Here is a 21,595-nt window from a genome sequence, read left to right on the forward strand (position 1 = left end):
CAAGATATAATCGAGCTATTCGAGCTCGAGTTCAATTAAATTCGTTTACCATTTTTTGACTCAATACTTAAGCTTAGGGTTAATATTATATATTAAGGGCAATAGTGTATTTTTATAATATACAAATGTGAAAAGTTCGAAAAGGCTCACAATCAATTGAAGTTGAGTATTACTAAACTTGAATTCGACACGATCGATAGCTCGAGCTCGACTCGATAATTACTGAATCGGATTCGATATTGTTGAGTGTGACTCATATTTCAGTCAAATTTGAGAGATAATCTCCCTGTTAAACTCTGTTTATTTGTTTCAGTCGAACTCTAATTAGTCTAGATTATTTTATTATTAATTGAGCTATGAAATTAGTCTATAAATATGCTATTTTACACATTAACATTTTTAGAGAATTTTATGTTTACGTTTTGAGGATTTTTTGTTTTTGGGTTTCAGGCTTTAGTTTTTATCTTCATCTTTTATACTATTCGTTCTTTTGCCATTATAGTAATTGAAGAGTTTTTTCCACGTTAAATTTGTATACTCAATTTCTTCCGCTATTTTTTATTTGTTTGTTGCTTAATCAGGTCGATCCTAACAAAATCTTTTTCAAGTTGAGCTCGAATAATTTACGAGAATCAGTATCTCAATTACACCCTATCAATTACTATCAAATAAAAAATTAAAACGGATAAAATAAAAAATTAAAATATATCTAAAGATATTTAAAATTAGATTGGAGCCATTATAAAATTTTAATGACATGACGTTAATTATGAGTAGTTATTAATTACCATAATGGAGCGGAAGCATAGAATGAGTGAGTTTTATTTATTAAAATATCTGGCGGTAAAATTATTAACAAATAAGGGAAAAAAAACACAAAAAGAAGGAAAAAAAATTTAAAAAACTAAAATAACAAAAACAACCCGAAAAAAAGCTCTCTCGCTCTTCATATTTTCTCTCTCTCTCTTGTTGGGTGGATGCTGCAAAATCGATTTTTCGTTCTCTCTCTTTCTATCACTCTCTAATTTTTCATATTGTCCCTGCTAATTTTTGGTGGAATCTGTAAGTATTTTCTATTGTGATTTGACTATTTGTTGTTTCTATTAGATTTATCTTGTTCTTTCCAATTTAAAAGCGTTTTTGTCTGGATTTCTTATTCTTTTTTTGTTATTGAAAAAGTTTCACCTGATTTATGGTTTTAGGATTGCAGAGTTGTCAAAACCCTAGATCTTGCTTGTTTGGTTCCTGTATTTCGTCTGATTTGGGCATTTAGCGGTTGGATCTCGATGTTTTCGTAACCGTTTCAGCTCGATTTCCGAAGATCTTAGCCATTAATTTACGTGAAAGTTTCGGGAGCAAATATTTTGCTTATTAGACCGTTAGTTTTTTCATCTTTTTTTAATTGATTTTGTCGATGGCTTCGAATCCTCCATTCCATGTGGAGGATACGACAGATGAAGATTTTTTCGATAAGTTGGTTAATGATGATGACGATGATATAGGCCCCACCGTATCAAAATTTACGGAGGGTAATGACTCGGACGAAGCTAGAGCCTTCGCCAATTTGACAGTCGGTGAAGATTTTGGCAGCGTGTCTGACAGTTCTGATGAAAAGGAAAAAGATCCTGTGGATGCAAGTCCTACACCAGCTAGTGCACAAGCAAGAGATGACGGTAATGATTCATTAGGATTTGACACTAGGGTGATAGATTCGAATAATCACGGCAATGAAGGGGCGGAGCCAAAGGTTGGATTGGATCTGAATTTAACTGAGAATATTGGATCTATGGATTCTGGGGTTAAGGAAGTAGGGTGGAATTCGTTTTATGCTGATTCTAACGAGAATGGTGTGCATGGGTTCGGTTCATATTCTGATTTTTTCAATGATTTAGGGGAGAACTCCCCAGGGGAGTTCCCTGGGAAAGTTGATGCCAGTATGACAACGTATGTGCTAGATCAGAATTCGGTTAATAGTCATGGGCAGTATTACGATGGTGGCCTAGTTTGTGGAGCTTCTACAGCAGATAATGGAAATGTGCAAGATTATAATAGCATTCAGTACTGGGAGAGTATGTATCCCGGATGGAAGTATGACACAAATACAGGGCAGTGGTATCAGGTGGATGGTTACGAGGGGAAATTTCAAGGGACATTTGAGAGTTCGGGTGGTGATGGCAGTGGGCAAGCAGGGGTTTCTTTCTTGCAGCACACAGTTCAGTCTCTTGCTGGGACTACGGCGACTTTGGAGAATGGCGTCCATGAGAGTTTGGCAAATTGGAATCGGGTTTCACAAGTGAATAATGGGTATCCAGAACATATGATTTTTGACCCACAATACCCTGGTTGGTATTATGACACAATTGCCCAAGAATGGCGGTCACTGGAGAGCTATAATGCTTCTGTTCAGTCAATGACTCAAGGTAGTAATCAGCAAATTCAGAATGAATTTGCTTCTACTGATGGGCATTCTCAAAGTAACAGTTATGATGTTTATGGTGAATATGGGCAAGGTGATAGCTATGCGTCACAAAGCCTTGGAAGCCCTGGTGGACATGGTAATTGGGGAGACTCCTTTGGTAATTTTAATGGTCCTAGTTTGAATATGTGGCAACCTGGGGCTGTTGCCAAAACTGACACAGTTTCTAGCTTTACTGGAAACCACCAACCGGATACATCGTTTGGTTCGAATATGGCTGTGAGCAACCTTGTAAGTCACTTCAAGTCATCCCATAATGCTCTGCAGGAAGTTCAGTCACTCAATAGTGCTAATCAGGTTCATGCTGAGGCCAATGGAGTTACCGGGTTAAGGAGCTTTATTCCTAGTGAGAAATTCAACCACCAGTTTAATCAAACAAATATAAAGCAAAATGAGCAAATGCATTTCTCAAATGATTTCTATGGGGGCCAGAAGTCTATAAATGTTTCCCAGCAGCCGCTTCAGAGTGACCAGCAGTTTCCTTATGCTTCTAACACAGGGAGATCATCTGCCGGACGTCCTCCACATGCACTAGTTACTTTTGGTTTTGGTGGAAAACTCATAGTAATGAAAGATGCCAGTCCTCTGCAGAACTCATCATTTGGTGCCCAGGTTGGACTGCTTAATTTTGTGTATATGCATGTGTATGTATATAATGAAGATCTACTTTGTCCGGCAGAGGCTGTTGAAATTAAAAATAGATTCTCTGAAGTTGTCTAATGTTTGAAATTCCATAAAACAAAATAGCTTTCTTTATTGAAGGTATAAAGCTCAGTTTTGAAGCACAGGGGAAGCTTATTGAGTTTAAATGCCAAACATGAACTGCTCTTGCTATAATGCTTGTTTTCCCCGATGCTAATGTTGTCTGATTGTTTTTTTTGAAGGGTTCTTTAGGAGCCTCTATCTCTGTTCTCAATTTGTTGGAAGTTGTCAATGGAAACACAAATCATTCTGGTGCTGTATTGACGGATTGTGATTATTTTCGTACTCTGTGTCAACAATCCTTTCCCGGTCCATTGGTTGGTGGAAATGTAAGCGGTAAAGAGTTGAACAAGTGGATTGATGAAAGAATTGCCAGCTGTGAATCACCGGACATGGACTACAGAAAAGGTGAAGCTTTGAAGCTGCTTCTCTCATTGCTTAAAATAGCTTACCAGCATTATGGAAAACTTCGGTCTCCTTTTGGTGCTGACACTCTATTGAAGGTACACACTATGATTGTAATTTAACTTTTCTTTCTTAACCATCAGTTCTCACTTTATTTATTTTTCAGTTTTAGCTTGTAAAGATATCTTGTAAAGATGCCTTTCATGTGATTTTTAAAAAAAAAATTCAATCCAATTCTCGTAGGCTTTCTAGCACAGAATTCACTGAATAACTGATCTTCTGAAGATTTCTTTTTCCAGTTTCAACAAAGTAAATTGAGACTGTTGTTTTTCACTACTTTTTTTCCCCCTTTTGCATGTTATATTTTATTTCATTCTAATTGGAATGTATCCTTTGATAGGAGACTGATACTCCAGAATCAGCAGTTGCTAAGCTCTTTGCATCTGCAAAGAGGAAGGACACACCTTATGGCACTCTTAGCCACTGCTTACAGCAATTGCCGTCTGAAGGGCAAATTCATGTATGCCATCAACTTTATTTTACTATTGTTATTTGTTACTGCTACAAGCTGCTTTATCATATTTATTTTTTATGTATGTTCTAGGCAACTGCTATTGAGGTACAGAATCTTCTGATTTCTGGTAGAAAGCAAGAAGCTCTACAGCGTGCACAAGAAGGTCAATTGTGGGGACCTGCACTTGTCCTTGCATCACAACTTGGTAATCAGGTTTGTTTTCTGCTTCATGCTATTGCCTGGGACTTATTCTGGTTTTCATGTATGAGGCAGATTTCAATTGAAGCTTCAATATATCTCTTTACCTTTTCTTTTGGGTGGTGGCTTTGGATCATTTGCAGTTCTACATTGATACCGTGAAGCAAATGGCAGTTCGTCAGCTGGTAGCAGGGTCTCCTTTACGGACATTATGCCTGCTAATTGCCGGGCAACCAGCAGAAGTTTTTTCTACTGGCACCAGCATTGATAGCTTGAATGTGTCTGAACAGCATACTCAGGTGATATATCGGTGCATGAAATTCAGCTGTAAAGGTTATTTATCAGGAAGGAGAAATGCATATTCAGAGGGTTACTTTATGAAGACAACCAATATGATCTGATCAGTTTTATGGTGTAATTAATTAAACGGATTGCATTTCATACTTATGATGCTTCTATTGTGTGTAGCTTTTTCTAGAATGATCGTTTGATACTTTTGGCAGAGGAATACCTTATTTGTGGAGAATTTGAGCTTTATTCAACTATTGCTGCCTTTATAATTTGTTTTCTTCTCATTTGATGTCCATATGTTTGAATTTATTTTAATAGGAATGTTTTTGACATGTGAAGCTAAGTTCCCCTGCTATCTTTTGTGGGCAGATTGGGGCTAATTGCATGCTCGATGACTGGGAAGAGAACTTGGCTGTAATCACTGCTAACAGAACCAAAGATGATGAGCTTGTAATTATTCATCTTGGAGATTGCCTATGGAGGGAAAGAAGTGAGGTGCATTATTGTTTACTCTATCTTCATTTTCTCCCTTTTTGGCTGCACAATAGTGCTCTCTAGCATATTTACTTGGTGTTTATAACTATGGGTCTTACTTGAGAATTTTAATTTATAGATAACTGCAGCGCACATCTGTTATTTAGTTGCTGAAGCAAACTTTGAGTCATATTCGGATAGTGCTAGACTGTGTCTTCTTGGAACAGATCACTGGAAGTTTCCCCGAACGTATGCTAGTGCAGAAGCTATCCAGGTGCTCTTCAAATTTATTTGACCTTCAATTATTGACTCATTATGTTGTAATTTATGGTAGTCTGGAAAACTATTTCAAGCATAGTGTCAGCACTTTGTCATGTGCACCAGAATTTCGACTGTGATTGATTTACAGTTTTTGTCTGTTAGGGGAAAAGTAATTGAAAGATTATGCTTTCAAGCAAAGTTGATTAGGCTAAAACCTAAATAACAAATTTGCTGTGCATTCTCAGCATCTCTCTCCCTCTATGTATACATGCATGCATAGAACATACATGTATGTATGTGTATGCATGTACATGATCATCCTAATGAAATTTTTGTAATTTCTTATTTGAATAAAATGTGCAAATCTTTTCTGTTTATGTTTAACTTTTTCTGTTTGTTTCTCACAGAGGACTGAGTTATATGAATATTCAAAGGTTCTAGGAAATCCTCAGTTCATCCTGCTACCATTTCAGCCTTACAAGCTTGTATATGCATACATGCTGGCTGAAGTTGGAAAAATTTCAGATTCATTGAAGTAAGTATATTTATGTTCTTTTTGTTTTGATTTCTGAACATACTCTACCTTCAATTCTGTTAACATGATGGGGCTAGTTCAGGTACTGTCAAGCCATATTAAAATCTCTGAAAACCGGACGAGCGCCTGAGGTAGAAACGTGGAAACAATTAATTTTATCTCTAGAGGAGAGGATAAGAATCCATCAACAGGTAATTATTTAGCTTCTCAGTTTTGCTTCTCATCGATTCTTTCTCTAATCATATTGGGCTTGCTTTCATCTTGCAGGGGGGGTATGCTGCAAATTTAGCTCCAGCTAAATTAGTTGATAAATTGCTAAATTTTTTTGATAGTACTGCACACCGTGTTGTGGGGAGTCTACCACCACCTGCTCCATCAGCATCAAACGGAAATTTTCAAGGTAATGATCAGTTCCACCAACAAACTGGACCAAGAGTATCTGCTAGCCAATCAACAATGGCTATGTCATCTTTGATGCCCTCTTCTTCAATGGAGCCTATAAGTGATTGGGCAGGCAGGGGGGCTGATGGCAAAATGACAATGCATAATAGAAGTGTTTCAGAGCCAGACTTTGGCAGAACTCCAAGACAGGTTTACACATATCTTTGGTTGAAGAACTATATCTGGTGCCAACTGCTGTGCATCATACCCTAAATGAAGTTAATAAGGTCTTGTTGATTTTCTATTTGATCAGGTTGATTCATCAAAGGAAGCAGAAGCATCCACTACACAAGTCAAAGCATCAGGGTCGGTAGGGGCATCTCGCTTTGGTTTTGGTTTTGGCTCACAGCTTCTCCAGAAGACTGTGGGATTAGTCTTAAGGCCTCGCTCAGATAAACAGGTAGTTCCTTCTTTCTTATTGTTATTATTTGTAATATATTTGTTGGTTTTCTGTTGAATGGGCATGCATTATCACTATTGATGTACTAATTGTTTTATTTAATTTATTTTGCATTCTTATCTGAAGGCTAAGCTGGGTGAAAAGAACAAATTCTACTATGATGAAAAACTTAAGAGATGGGTTGAGGAAGGTGCTGAACCTCCAGCTGAAGAACCAGCCTTGGCACCACCTCCAACCACTGCTGCATTCCAGAATGGAAGGTCTGACTACAACTTGAACTCTACATTGAACAGCGAGGTCTCTCCTTCGAATGGGATCCCAGAATTAAAAAATCTAACCCCAATAGAACCTGCTTCTGGGGTCCCACCTATTCCTACCATCTCCAATCAATTCTCGGCTCGTGGACGAATGGGTGTTCGAGCAAGGTACTCCATAAGTTCTATTCTTTTGTCATTACCATTTGTCGTGCTTGAGTTATGATGATAGGGATCAATGCTTGGTGGAAGAAGGATCAGGATAAAGAATGTTGAAATTAAGATAAGGAAGGAGTTTAGAGTTTCATTAGACTTAGACAATAACTAGCTTCTTGCCCAGAAAAAGGTAATAACCAGCTAAGTGATAAGGTTTTAGATAACCGTGAATATGCATCTATAAATTCATAAGCATATAAGATTTCCCAGATCACTGTTATTGGTGAAACTAAGAAAACAAGTGTGGTTTAGAAGCTGAATTTATTTGGCTTTGTCGTGTTACTTGAATCCAAGGAAGTATATTTATATGTTTATGAATTCTTGATAGATATGTGGACACATTCAACCAAGGTGGTGGTGGCCAAGCAAATTTATTCCAATCACCTGCTGTTCCCTCTGTTAAGCCTGCAATGGCAGCCAATGCAAAGTTCTTTATTCCCACTCCTGCATCAACAAACGAGCAAATGATGGAGGCAATAGCCGAAAATGCACAAGAAGAAAATGGAACTAGTAATAACCCTACGACATCCAATACGAATGAGTTCTATGAATCTGCCTTGAATATACAAAAGTTTCCTAGCGTGGATAATATTACAAAAACTGCCAATGGTTTTCCACCGTTCTCAAGACGAACAGCCTCATGGAGCGGAAGCAACTTTGGAAATGTAGTTACTCCTAGTAAGGCTGAAATCGGACAATTAGGGGAAGCAACAGGAATGTCTCCATCTTCGTTGGGTCAAAGGAATGGTAGTTTCGGTGATGAACTACATGAGGTAGAACTTTGAGCCAAGAAATGTCAAGATGTACATATCCAAGTTTTGTTGCTGCAAACAACAAATACAAGACGCGAATTTTAATTCTCTGCCCCCTGCATCTTCCAAGTTCACATCATCAAAATGGCAGCAATCGCCTGAACTGGTTCGGTTAAAAATGGAAGAAAAAAAACAAATCATTTCTTTTGGGCGAGGCTAAAACTTGTTGACCCTTTCCCCCTTTCTTCATTATGTTTCGAAATTCAGTTGCTTATTTAGTTGTATTATTAGGTTTCATATTGTATTGTTACAGCCCATGGTTGAAGGAGCTAGTTTTGTTTTTGTTTGTTTTCACTAAAAAGCAACGAAAAGGCCGAACAGGCAAACATTGTACAGTCATTTGTTCTTCCATTGCCCAAAACATTATTCAATTATATATTTTTTACAAAATATTATTCAATTACACATATTATTACAACTTTTATAATGTTTGTCAAATTACACAAGATTTCCGAATTACACAAATTAGAGAAAAGACTCTTCTCACCGCATCATGGTCCCTTTTCAATTATTCAATGATATTTCAGCAATTTTTTTCATGTCATTACCATTTTGATAATTTTTTTACCTTGAACCTTAAACCCCAAATTTAAAATATAGATCCCTAAACCATAAATCATGAACTTTTCTAAACCCCAAATCTCGAGCTCGAACATTGAACTTCGAATTTGAACCCTGAATCTTGAACTCAGAGTTTATGGTTAAGGGTTAAGGTAGGGGTGTGCAAAATTAGGGTAAAACCGAAAAATCTAGGTTAACCGACCGGATTTGGTTAATCGGTCGGTTAACCAAATTTTTTTGGTAGGGGTCGGTTAATTATTTTTTGGTTTTTCAGTTAACGGTTAATTCGGCTCGAAACCGGTCGGTTAACCGAATTTTTTCGGTTTAACTGAAAAAATTGGTAAATAAAATTATAATATATAAATAGGCCCACTATTCACCTAAACCCAATCTAAACCCAAATATCTAACCCAACTCAATTACCCAACCCAACCCAATCATAAAAATTATAAATAATTTAATAAATAAAAATAAAATTTCAATTATGTATTAATTTCAAGACTTATGTAATGTTAGTAATTCAAATACTTATGTAATGTTTTTAATTATGTAGTGATTCAATTCGGGTAATTCGGTTAAAATTCAGTTAATTTTTAACCAAAAATAAAAAAACATATAATTTTCGGTTAATTCGGTTAACCGACCGAATTAACCAAAAAATTTCAGTTCGGTTAATTTTTTTGAACAAATTTGATTCGGTTAATGGTTAAAAATTTTAAAAGATCGATTAATTTGGTTAATGTTATTTCGGGTCGGTTAACCGACTGAACACCCCTAGGTTAAGGTTGAGAGTTCGAGGTTCAAGGTTTGAAACCTAAACTTAAATCCTGAACCTTAAACCAAAAACCCTAACAACCTCCAACAAATTATTATAATTTTCATATTCTAATTACACAATATTAATGAATTACATAAATTATTACGAAAGTTTATGTAACACTAATTATACAAAACATTTTCCAATCGTACAAATTATTGCCATTTTTTGTGTAATTATATAAATAAAAAAAGAACTTTACTCAATTACACAAAACATTATACGCAACTCTGTTGATGGTTTTTTTAATTACTTAAAAGATTACCAATTATACAAATTATTAAAATATTCGAAATATTTTCATAATAATCCAATTATAAAACTTATTACCATATTCGTAATATTTTAAAGGAATACAGAAAAAAATTATTTAATTACACAAATTATTTCAATTAGGTAAGGTTATACTAAGCTTGTAAGGATTTTCCCCAAATTCCAGCCAGTGACTGTTGAGCCATCATCCTGTCAAAATGAGTCAATCCCTTGAAGCAATCTGAGCCGTTGGATCTTGATCCTCTCACTCAACCCCATATCGGTTGCACCGCCTAATTGCTCTTCCGTTCCAATTCAGCTCAACCCAAATCCCCTAATAGCCGAAACGAAAACACAAATTCTATTGCTTCAACGTTTACCTTCATATTATATTATATTATATATACAGAGATAGAGAAGCAGCAAGTTACAAGTTTCTGATAGCAAAAATGGCTGACCACTCTGATGATTTAGACCAACTTCTTGATAGTATGTTTCTATGTCTAAAATCTTTGTATGTCTATATTCTCTGTGTTTTCCTCCCCTTAATTTTCTGTTTCTTAAACTTGTACATTGAATCCATTGTTTTTTTCAGGTGCTTTGGATGATTTCCAGAATCTCAACCTCACCCGTCCTCCTCAAAAGTATCCTCTTTCTCTCATGTATTTTTATATGCATACTATGAACAGTTTTATCTTGTCCCCCCCAAAATACCCTTTTTATGTTTTAGGTTTAAAATTTTGGCCTTAAGCTAAAAATTCTCATTCTAACTTTATTCTCAAAAGTTAGATATTTCATCAGATATCTTGGATTTAGCTTTTAGGTTTTATATTTGGTTAATAGGTTAGGTGGAGGAGATGGTGAAGGAAAGAAGCAAGAATCTGGTTCTTTACCAAGTGGGGTTCAAGGGTTAGGGATGGGTTTACCTGACTTGAAGAGCAAGAAAAAGGGAAAGCAAAAGGTTTTAAAGGAATCCCATGTCACTGAGGCTCTTGATAAACTCAGAGAACAAACCAGAGAGACTGTAAAGGGACTGGAATCAATGTCGAAACCTGGTGCCGATGATTTTGGTAAGGATGCAATGATGGAGGATTGGGTCAAGCAGTTTGAGGAGCTTGCTGGATCTCAGGTATATTTGCTTAACTGTTGTTTTCTTGTTCCTTTTGAGGCTTTGTTTATCTATCTTATATATATTTTTTGGTATTGTAGTTTTTATTGTAGAATGCCTAGTAGATATTGTATGGCTCGGTTTGGCTTTGCTGTAGTTGTAATTTTGGGCTCATTAGCTTTAAAATTTGTGAGCGAATCGTGTCCTTCTTCATCCTTAATCCTTATTCCTTAAGTTGGAGTCTCACTATTCCTTAAGTTAATCGTCAGCTCTGGATACTGTTCACCTGTTGCTAGTTGGTTATTAAGACAGTTTCATTTTGTTGGAGAGGGAGGAACTAAGTTAGATGTTAGCATACTCCTCTCTCAGGAACACTTCTAATTTACACGATAATCAGTACAAGATTGGCTTGCCTTGTGCCACTTTTCTTTTGCTTGTCTACTTTCTTCTTTGCATATAAGAAATGTACATTATATGACTTACATCATATAGGAGTACGGTTATGTCCTTTATATCTGCTCAAAGTACCTCCAATTCATGGGACTTTGAAGTAAACCTCCTCCAGCCCCCTCTCAACCCACTTCCTGTCTGGCTAATAGCATTTCATGAAAGAAAAGGGCAACTTTTGTTGATACATACTGCATGAGAATGAGATTCAATCTAAGGCTTTGGCTGTATGAACAATTTTCCATTTTTTGCAACATAGGAGGCAGTGGGAAAAGCCCTAAGAGAAAGGTCCGCCTTAAGGAGGAGGTACTTGTGTTTTAGCACTCATCACTCTTAGAATTTCACATGGCTGGCAAGCCTGGTGTGTTATATGCTCGAAGTATATAGTTTTCATTGGTTAACATGTCCTAGTTGTCTTGCATCTGAAACTTCCAAATTGTTGAGTTATATAGCCTATTGAGTCATCGAGTAATAGGGTTATAAGTTACTGATTGTTGTTTCCATATACCTCTTAATACATGCATATGGACATATATTGCTTTAAACAATCAAGGGAATACTTTCATTATTACACATATTTTATCATCTAATATGTTGATTTTAGTTCCAGCATGTCTTATCACTTTGTTTAGGATGTAGGTTTCATTAGCAGCATATGCTAAGGAATGATAATTGTTCTTTTGGTTTGACCAGGACATGGAATCGATTGTGGAGACTATGATGCAACAACTTTTATCTAAGGAGATTCTTCATGAACCTATGAAGGAAATTGGAGAAAGATACCCGCAATGGTTAGAAGAGCACAAAGCTAATTTGAGTGAAGAAGAATATGAACGTTACTCCCGCCAATATGAGCTGATAAAGGAGCTTAATGGAGTTTATGAAAATGATCCTAATAACTTTACCAGGATTGTTGACCTGATGCAAAAAATGCAAGAGTGCGGTCAGCCACCAAATGATATTGTGCAAGAGCTTGCTCCTGAATTTGATTTATCCAATCTTGGCCAGCTGTAAATGCTCTTATCATGTGCAATATTCTGGTTTTTGCTGAGCAGGCAGCCTGCCTGTCTTTTATTTATGAAAATTATTGCCTCTTTCCCTTGAGTGTTAATATCTGGTGAAAGGCCATTTGGCAAGATAAAATGATGTAGGGAAGTGGTTTCCTAAGGATTACCATAGAGTAACTCAACTAATGAATCAATTGTGTTGATATGCTGAATATTGGGATGAAGGTAATGGCTCTTAGTGCCTTACCAAATTCCATATGTTTCTGGGGTAGGATGGCCTGAAGTAGTTTTTTGCTGTTGTCGACTTGACGTCTGGAGCATTTTTCTTGTATATTCTTAGCTAACAAACACTTTTTACTCTTGCAGATCCCCAGAGATGCTCAATTCACAGCAGAACTGTTGTATAATATGAGGCAATATCCTGTGGCAGACTATGTTTCTTTCTTTTTATAGATATTCTTTCTAAGTTTTTGGGAAATAAAGTTTCTTTCCTTCAACTTTTTAAGTTAATTGATCCTTCAAGAAATGACATGCTCAATATTTTTATCCTAGTTTATTGTTAAAGCTTTTGTATATGATTATGCCATGGGATATAGTTATCAGTAATGAGCAAGGGTTTGTTGATGATTCATGAAAATGGGCATGCTATATAGGCTGTGGTGGGAAAATCAAAGCCCTTATAAATTCTTATAATTTTAATAATGGACAAATAGGGAAATGTTGGTGGTCCTACGCTCAGGTTAAAATAAAGACAACTTTCAAGTGTACCTAAGATTCTTCACCCAATTTTGGGAAAATTTGTTCTCTTTTCAAGTGAGACCTGAAGTCGTGCCGTAACCTTAACCATTGAACCCCAAGCAATAAGGGCATAACAAAATGCATAGCCGAAAACAGCTAAAGCTCTTGTAACTCCATAGGGGTACCAAGGACATGCCATCACCAAAAGTGACCCCAGAGCCCCTATCAAAGGAACCAAAATTGGAACCACTGGCAGCATAAATGAATTAATTGCTACAGATGAAAGAGTAACCGAGCCAAGGAAATACAATGTCCACCCTACTAATGGATGAATTGTACGAGGAATGATGGCGAAGGGAACTATATAGGCTGCAATAATTGACCATATTGCTATAAACTTCAGGCCTGTTTGCATCAAAGATGAGCTTTTATCTGTATTCCGGTAACACAGCTTGGAGATGCTGGGGCGAGCTAGACGTGTCATCGTGATGATTCCGAGAAAGATTACCGATGGGATCATCACAATGGGCATTTCAGCTGCATATCTGTATCGTACAAGATCATGAAACTCAAAGCAATCGTTCGATGGCTGTATAGGCTTTATTTATCTATCAGTGTTTCACTAGTTTTACATATTATCTTACCCTAGAGTTTGACGACGATTTTCATGCCTAAGGAAAGGACAGGCCAAGACCACCAATACCATGGCTTCAACCATGGAGCACCAGGAAAAGTGATCACACTGTTAGGTCCACATGGTACTCTCCAACCAAGTTTAAGATCTGGATATCATTAAAAATGAAAATCACCGATATCATTTGAGGTTAGATTTGTAGCTCAAGTCAAAGCATTATAGATTAGACCATCACTATTTTAGTCACAGTAATAGGAGGCATCCATTTGATAGCCCATGGGAAGTCTGTAGTGCCCATCTAAGGTGGGGATAGAACTTTGGCTGGTCCAGCAAGTCAGGGAAGTAGGCACCAGTAAACCCCTGGTCTGCACCATCAGGGTTTGCTTTACCAGTTTCCAGTTGATGAATCATGTCTTTGAATACCTCCAACGATGGCTGCACATGAAATACTTTTTAGAACCCAAAGCTGCTTTTATGGAATTTAGTTGAAAATTTAAATTACTACCTGCAACACAAAGAGGCCAGTATGAAAGATGCCGGGGTTAATGAAGACAGCACAAAACTGGCCACATTGGAACAACTCATCAGTTTTGTGGAGGAAGAGATTGTCAGCATCTAGCATGACAACTCCGTCATAGTCCACTAATCTCCATGCATATAATTTGTTCAGTGTTAACTTGAATCTCTGTTGACCCTTGTAAGGGTTATTAACGTTCTCCACTCTCAGCACCTTTGCCCCATCTTCTTCTTCTCTACAGAAACACAACAAAAACAGAACCTGTAATCAACTTTTTTTCATTATAATAAGGAACAGTGTTTGAACTAAATATGTTGTTCTATTATTTGAACTAAACATGTTGTTGAAAAATAGACAAGTAAGAAGCAAAAAATTAGGCAGAGTTACAGAGCACGAAGCCAGCGGAGGGGAGCGTCAAGGGAGGCAATGACGATGAGATCAGCGTCCACTTGGAGCCTATTAAGCGATCTGATCAACACACGTGTTGCCACGTAGAACTCATAGTCTCTGGGTGTCCCCATGTACACCGTTGCATAAGCGTTACGGTGCTCCTTATTCTTATGTTTCAGATTAACCCCATAGAAGGCCGTGGCCTGCACCACCCCCACCATCACTACCATCACTCTCATTAATCCAACCACCTCTTTTCCTCTCACCCCGCTCCAACCCAGTCTTTTCTCTGCCTTCCTATGCTGTGGTTTACAAGTTTCCTATGTAAAGAGTTTCAACCAGGGGCGGAGCTGTGGAGAAAGCTTCTCGCCTCCATTAATTTATAGTATCTTGAAAACAATGCAAAACTATATTTATTGGTTAAAATTTGTCACAAGTCCCTCTATTCTTCACAAATTTGAAATTAATTCAGTCCCTTTACTTTTTATTTCAAACAATTTAATCATTTTACTTTTTACATTTTAAAATTTAGATTCAATTATTATTTTTTTGGTAAAGAAATATGAAAATCACTCACAAAGATCAGTTTCACTATAAACAAGTTGCCCATCAATCCGAAATTGCTCAATGATTTATGTCGGGATCTCCTAGAACCTTATAAGATCATACCGGAATTTTTGCATTACACCAGCCAAAGTATGAGCTATAGCATTGGCTTCTTTTGGAACCTTTGTATCTCTTTTACAAAATTATTGTATTCTTATATATTAGTATATATCATACAAAATTAAAGAAAAAAGAAAGAAGAAGAAAAGACTTTGGATTGTATAAGTAAGAGAGGTGTGGTGTTTATCTTTTCTCTCTCCTTTAATGTAGTCAAAATACATAACTATGAGTGATAAAAATTGTCATTAATTAACATTAATTCCGAATTTAGTTTCTGAAAAGTCCTACCTCTTGTATATGATGGATCCATTTTTATTTATGTCATCTTTTGGAATTCGTACCTCAAATTCCTTGACCAATTATGGATTTATATTTCATTTGCTACATAAATTAATAAAGAAATATTAGATTTTCAAATTCATAAATTTTAAATAATTTTAAATTGCATTTAATAAATTCAATAATTTTGAAATCCAAATCAAATGGTAAAACCTTGTAAGGAAAAACTAAAAAGAAAATGCAAATAAGGGCGCCCCACCATGCCTCTCTTTTAGATGTTTTTGATAATTAAGGATAGAGAATAGGATTATTTAAGATCAATTCAAATTTTATGCCTATAATATAATATTCTTATCACTAGGTCAAAAATTGTTGACAAGATCGATAATGAATTTGATAGTTATAAAAGCGATATAATTCCATAATTTAAACGAATGATCGTTAGGGTAAACTATATAAATGGTCACTTGACTATTAAAAAGTTTCTTTTTAGGTCATTCGACTTTAAAAAGTTACAAAAATCATTTTGTTTTACTTTATTTTAATTCAAAACCGTTCAAATACTAACAATTTGCTGAATCATCAATAAACTTCATGACATGTATTTTCTTAGTCATGAATTTTTTCCACATAATTTCCATCTCATTTTATAATTAATATAAAACAACTAATTTTTAAAGCACTAAACGTATACATCTCAAATCAATTGTATTCTCCATCCCAACAATCCCACCACCGTCTACGCCGCAACCATCTTTCACGTCCAAACCACCAACCTATATTTTCTTCTTTTTCAAACCCCCAATTGAGGAGCCACCACAATTGGGTTTTGACTATCTTTTGCTGTTGGGGATGGAACAAAATTCAAACCCAAAACCATTAACTATAGATAAATATTAATTTAATATTAATATCTAGATAAATATTAAATTAAATTAAATATTAAATTTATTAAAATAATATTATCTTTTAAAAACTTAATTTGAAATTAAGTTATCCAGTAGAGTCCCACTACGAGTCTAATTTTTCCACTTCTCTACCGTCGAAGAACTATCGCCGTCGATCATTTTCCAGTCGTTGGCTCGCTGCCATCGCAGCCAACATGCTCGGTGGTGTTGTCGTCGGTGCCACTTCCCTCGACACCCCAAATCATCGTTGTTTTGCCCGAACGGGCCTGGCCGGTTTGGTCCTAGGCCAGTGATCTCTCGATCGGTCCGATCCAACCATTGATTGGACCGTTGGCCTAGTTTCATTCATAAGTCCTGATTCAACTAGTTTTGGGTTTCGGTCTTAAGTTTTGGTTCTCGAGTTCAATTTTCGATTTTGGGTCCGATTTTCAAGTTCAATTACCCATTGAGCCAATTGTATGACTTGGAAATTAATTTTAAAAATATCATATTTATTTTAATTAATTTGGTTAATTTAATCGAATAAATCGACTCAATTATATTATTTCTAAAGTCGTAGAATTTTTTTATGAGCCAAATGCAATCTTATCGAGCTTTTGTTGAGCAGGCGGAGGGACCAATCGAACATATACAACTAGGCTCGAGAAATCGCAATTATGTCCAGAAGTATCGTTCTGATAATTCACAATTTACTTAATCATTAAGTCAATCCACAAGAGGTACCATGACTGAAAACTCTTTATTATATACTCTTTACGGAAGCAATTCATCCAATTGCTCTGTCTAATGACCTCGTAATATGAGTTACCCTCATATGATATCCTTGATTCCTTTGAGTTAAATTCGTTCCCTCAATACAATCTTATTTTATCTCATTGTCATCATTGTGTCTTCTTAATGATTAATATGATCATTGTCAACTAAATGACTGTGATAAATTGCTCGTTCAAAAACAAGCAATCCATAACCACGTTCCTTATTTATCAATCCACACAATGCTAATGAGAGGATATCGTTAACTCTTTAATCGAGCTATGAATTCTATTGTTGCTAGTAAAGTCTTGCCATACACAAGTTATGTACGCAACATACCAACTATCGGCTCAATCATCTTTAGAGTATAAACCTCCACTTATATCAAAGCACATGAGTTACATATACATGCTTATTGACTAACTCAGGATTTAGGTAAGTCACACCATGAACGTCACAAGCGAATCAATTCACAAACGGACTCAGAATTAATTGAATTTAGGTCCAGTCCAATGTATCATTCTTCCAAGGAGTACATCTATATCTCCACCCGTGAAGCTAAGTGCTCCGATAGCCAAGATTAGCCATCTCCCTAATTGGGGAAAGAGTTTGAGATGACATACTTAGATTTAATGGCATACTTCATAGCATTAAAGAGAAATAAGATGAAGGAGGTTTTTTTTCACAACAAAATATGCTAATGAGATCCTAAGAAGTTTTCAATGAAATATTGTCAAGTTGTAAACGCATTGGTGAAGTTTGACATCAAATTAACCAAGGAAGGAGACCAAAAACCTATGAATGCAACTTATCATAAATTTAATGGGTTGTATTAAGTACTTGACATGTACTCGTCTTGGTATACTCTTTGGAGTTGGTTTAGTTAGCAGGTATGGAGAATCCAAAGTCTTCTTACTTAAAGGTAGCTAGGAGAATTCTCAAATACATCAGAGGGATAGTTGATTATGGGTTACTATTTTCATCAAAAGAAGTTACAGAACTTGTTGGTTTTAGCGATAGAGACTGGGCCAGAAGCTATGATGATCGCAATAGCACTACCAGGTTCATGTTCTACCTTGGTGGCATTGCATTCACTTGTCTTCAAAGAAGCAATCAATTGTTGCTTTATCAATTTGTGAAGCATGATGTATTGTTGCAATTTCTTGTATTTGTCATGCTATTTGGTTAAGAAGGCTATTTCATAAGGTTCATCATGAAAAGTCTAAGCATATTGATATTCGGTTTCATTTCATAAGGGAACATGTCAAAGCAAAAGAAGTTAACCAACTACTTCAAGTGAATTCTTGCAATCAAGTTGTTGATATATTTACAAAACCACTGAAAGCGGAAGTTATTCGATACTTGAGAAAGTTGTACGGAGCTAAAGCTCATAAAGGAACAAGTTTAAGGGGGAAAATGTTGGAGTTTTAACTTGTACCTTCATTATTCAAAGTAGAAGTTTGAAGGACCTATCCTAAAAACAATATCAAATACCTTGTCTTTAAGTATTCATAGCGCACTTAACTCTATATTTACTTCCGATTTAAGGATATATTTTCTTCCTATTTAAAGGATGAGAGGAGTTAGAACTAGAAGTAGGCTATTGCAACGTATAAACACAAAATTCAACACGTTTCTCATGAACTCGATGCAAAAGATACTAGAAATTAGATTTCTAGGAAGCAGTTTTTAAACTCCCAAGGAAAAGATTACAGAAATAAAGTGGTAACGTTATATATAAACCAAAATAACAAAGGATCAGAAAAACAAGAAAAGAGAGTATGGAATGAGGAAGCTCATCTAATAAATGACGTTTAAGCGTAGTGAAGGCATGAAAAGAAGTAGTCTCAACAGATGCTGGTCACCTATCCTCCCATTGGCTACTATCCCGCAGTATCTGCGGAGCTTGCTAGTTGCTACCATATGCGGTTGCTGCTAAGAGCTGGTTCAATATCGAAAGCTAGCTATTTGACCCATCTGCTATATTAAAGGCCTAACGCCACGGTATATGTTGTATAAGTTATAACCTTTACCAATAAGACTGAAATTGAAGGTAGTTTAAGTAGAAAGAATATGCCAAACCAGCTAGAAGAGTAGCCAAAAGCCACCATCTGCAAAGCCATGTACACCTTATAGCTATATATACATATATTGTGTGTGTGTATAAAACTTGGGAAAGTTTTGGTTTTAGCTTTGATTTCATTACGATGACTGCTTTGTTAAATAACTTGTTTTACTAATTTAACTAATGCTTATTTACATACACTTAGGGCTTTGTTTTAACAATAAAAAAGAATATTTGGAACTGTCGAATAATTAAAAGATACTTTATTTATCTTTATAAGAGGTTCATCCAATATAAGGAAAAGTACAAAAAGTAAATAATCCAGTAGTTCAGGTCACAACTGGTTTTAACCATTAACTAATGGGGCTGTTTAAAGAAATCAACAGAAGCCGACAACATTTCTAACATATATATGATTTCATTAACCATGACAATGTAAGTCATGGGAAAGGCAGAAGAATCATGAACATCATTCTTCCTAGGGCATTAAATAAAATACAATACAAAGAAAACAAGTGAAAAATCTAGGTAGATATATATTCATACTCTCATGTTCACTCAGCCTAAATGAACATCTGTTTAAAGTGAAAGTACGGTGAGAGTATGGAAGCTATCCTCGTCGGAATCTTCCACCGGAGATCTTCTCACATGGGTTATTCGTTCGGAAACTAATCGAAGAGCTCGCTGCCATCGCTCACCATCGCCCGGAGATGGCTGACGGTCACCGCCAGCATCGAAAGCTATCTGACTCAACTGAAAAAAGAAGAGCCTGGTTGCATAAAGCATATCAATGTAAACTCGACGAACAATCCTGAATCTGAAGGCAAGTTTGACCACAAAAGGGCAAATGAAGCCTGCAAGTAAAGGAGCACTTATACTATGAGCGGGAGTTAAGAGGTGGAGTTTGGCTAATGCTACCAAGCAAATCCCCATGGAAGCTAGCTAATCAACTCACAACAAAAACAAGAAAAAAGAAGAGTCTCTACCTAATGAAATATTGACAAAGTGTACCAGAGAGCAAGCTCAAAGTAAAACAATTTATGGCGGCTTTGTCCGTGCTGGAGTCGTTGTGTGTTTTAAAACTTGTCTTTCCATGTATATATATATTTTTTTCCTTTTTGTGTTTAAAGTTTTGAGATTGTAATAATTTATTTTGTATTTATATTTACAAAATTGACAAAAATAAAAATGAAGTAATATTGCTATTCTTATGAATTTATTTTTTATAACTTTCTAATCTAAATTTAGAAATATGAAAGTATAATTTAACCTATAAAAATATATAGTATTTATCTCTTTGACTGACAATATATTTATGTAGAAGTTTGTTGAATAATTCTTTTTACCTTATCCTTATAAAATAAAATGTTGGATGTTAATATTAGTTTTAAGTGGTAAACACCATGAGTACAATTTTCGTTACCATCATCATTATTATTTGTTTAATATGCCCATACAATACATGCAGAATAGTAGATCATGCAGCAACTCGACTAGAAGCGTCCCCTAATTATTTATGTCACAAATATCTATTTGAATACATTTGAAACAGAAGTGGGGCCTGCTGGGAAATTTCCTTGAAGTTTCGGATGGTCCTCCCAGAGAAGGATGGTTTCAGGCCTTTTTTGTATCAATGTGGGAATAATGCAGACGACATATATACATGTCTTTATATTATTAATTATATTTGTTGCTCAGCCAACCTAACCTCTGTGTGTCCTCGATTTCCGCCATTAATTCACCATATCCAGTTTTCACCACAAAAACATACACATTTGCTTCCTTAGTTTAGACTTTGAATGATTATCACCACATATTTTTCAATGCTGACTTTGTTTTGGTGAATTACATACTATTGGGTCATGTATTAAGTTACTGAACCCAATTAATTGTAGCCCTAAAGCTCTGTGACTTTATCTATGGATGATCAGGTGACCATATCAACTTGGTGTGGATGTCTTTTGGTGAAGAATTCTTTTAATTTTGGAATTTGGTTTTCGTGATATATTTTTAACCCATATTCAAGTTTATCCTTTGACAAGAACAATGTCAGAATTTCGTATTAATGTACATAAGACAAATGATGGTTTCTTCTCAAGTGCCGATTACTTAGTTGTTTTTATGTTATTGAATATTCTTCAAATTACTAATATCTTGGCCTATTTGACTGTTGTTTTTTTTGGGTCATTTTCCAATAAAATAAGGGTTGCATGGCCACCACACAATCGAGATAAACGAAGCCACACTCAGCTTACAGAAAGAGGCCTCAAATGATCTTTACCAAAACCCTTACAGACGACTTGGGAAAGGAGACCGTAGACGGTATAGCAATGGCCTACATCAAATGGCAAAGACTAAGATAAAAAGATTGAATTCAACAAGGTAGCAGCCTAGCCCCAAGCAAGATAAAACTAAAACGGTCTTCGTTACTAAGCACTAGTAAGTTAGAGGGCGAAACCCATCAAGAACGAGCA

At 35.9% G+C, this 21,595-nt stretch overlaps 3 protein-coding genes across 4 annotated transcripts; 2 read left to right on the forward strand and 1 right to left on the reverse strand.

Moving 5' to 3' along the window:
- The first annotated feature begins 894 nt into the window (after positions 1–894).
- Positions 895–8,379, forward strand: LOC105792072 (protein transport protein SEC16B homolog). Of its 2 annotated transcripts, none has more exons than XM_012620467.2 (14): positions 895–1,062; positions 1,203–3,088; positions 3,361–3,681; positions 3,984–4,103; positions 4,188–4,310; positions 4,439–4,594; positions 4,956–5,081; positions 5,200–5,334; positions 5,729–5,856; positions 5,939–6,047; positions 6,124–6,447; positions 6,551–6,697; positions 6,824–7,122; positions 7,496–8,379. In XM_012620467.2, exons 2-14 carry the CDS (start codon positions 1,415–1,417, stop codon positions 7,950–7,952), a joined length of 4,119 nt encoding a protein of 1,372 aa, XP_012475921.1. In that variant the 5' UTR covers positions 895–1,062; positions 1,203–1,414; the 3' UTR covers positions 7,953–8,379. The 2 variants fall into 2 exon arrangements, with proteins under 2 accessions (XP_012475921.1, XP_012475922.1); XM_012620468.2 differs by having other exon boundaries at positions 898–1,062; positions 1,211–3,088.
- A 1,394-nt stretch (positions 8,380–9,773) lies between these two features.
- LOC105792074 (peroxisome biogenesis protein 19-2) lies at positions 9,774–12,722 on the forward strand. Its single transcript, XM_012620470.2, has 5 exons — positions 9,774–10,098; positions 10,205–10,253; positions 10,453–10,738; positions 11,858–12,174; positions 12,538–12,722. Exons 1-5 carry the CDS (start codon positions 10,059–10,061, stop codon positions 12,581–12,583), a joined length of 738 nt encoding a protein of 245 aa, XP_012475924.1. The 5' UTR covers positions 9,774–10,058; the 3' UTR covers positions 12,584–12,722.
- Positions 12,723–12,949: 227 nt separating this feature from the next.
- On the reverse strand, positions 12,950–14,806 carry LOC105792073 (putative glucuronosyltransferase PGSIP8). Its single transcript, XM_052634123.1, is given in 7 exon segments — positions 12,950–13,454; positions 13,554–13,581; positions 13,584–13,691; positions 13,791–13,849; positions 13,851–13,978; positions 14,049–14,295; positions 14,448–14,806. Coding segments are annotated over 7 exon segments (1,317 nt in total). The 5' UTR covers positions 14,690–14,806.
- Between the last annotated feature and the right edge of the window lie 6,789 nt (positions 14,807–21,595).

Source organism: Gossypium raimondii, chromosome 8 (assembly GCF_025698545.1).
Source record: "Gossypium raimondii isolate GPD5lz chromosome 8, ASM2569854v1, whole genome shotgun sequence".
NCBI lineage: Eukaryota > Viridiplantae > Streptophyta > Magnoliopsida > Malvales > Malvaceae > Gossypium > Gossypium raimondii.

What these genes read in the sequence shown, in the direction of transcription:
- LOC105792074 (XM_012620470.2), top strand. Translation starts at nt 10,059, where the DNA reads ATGGCTGACCACTCTGATGATTTAGACCAACTTCTTGATA. An exon ending in CTCACCCGTCCTCCTCAAAA is followed by an intron (nt 10,254 to 10,452) that starts GTATCCTCTTTC and finishes TTTGGTTAATAG; the next exon opens with GTTAGGTGGAGGAGATGGTG. An exon ending in AGGAGCTTGCTGGATCTCAG is followed by an intron (nt 10,739 to 11,857) that starts GTATATTTGCTT and finishes TGGTTTGACCAG; the next exon opens with GACATGGAATCGATTGTGGA.
- LOC105792072 (XM_012620467.2), top strand. Translation starts at nt 1,415, where the DNA reads ATGGCTTCGAATCCTCCATTCCATGTGGAGGATACGACAGATGAAGAT. An exon ending in ACTCATCATTTGGTGCCCAG is followed by an intron (nt 3,089 to 3,360) that starts GTTGGACTGCTT and finishes TTTTTTTTGAAG; the next exon opens with GGTTCTTTAGGAGCCTCTAT. An exon ending in GGCCTCGCTCAGATAAACAG is followed by an intron (nt 6,698 to 6,823) that starts GTAGTTCCTTCT and finishes TCTTATCTGAAG; the next exon opens with GCTAAGCTGGGTGAAAAGAA.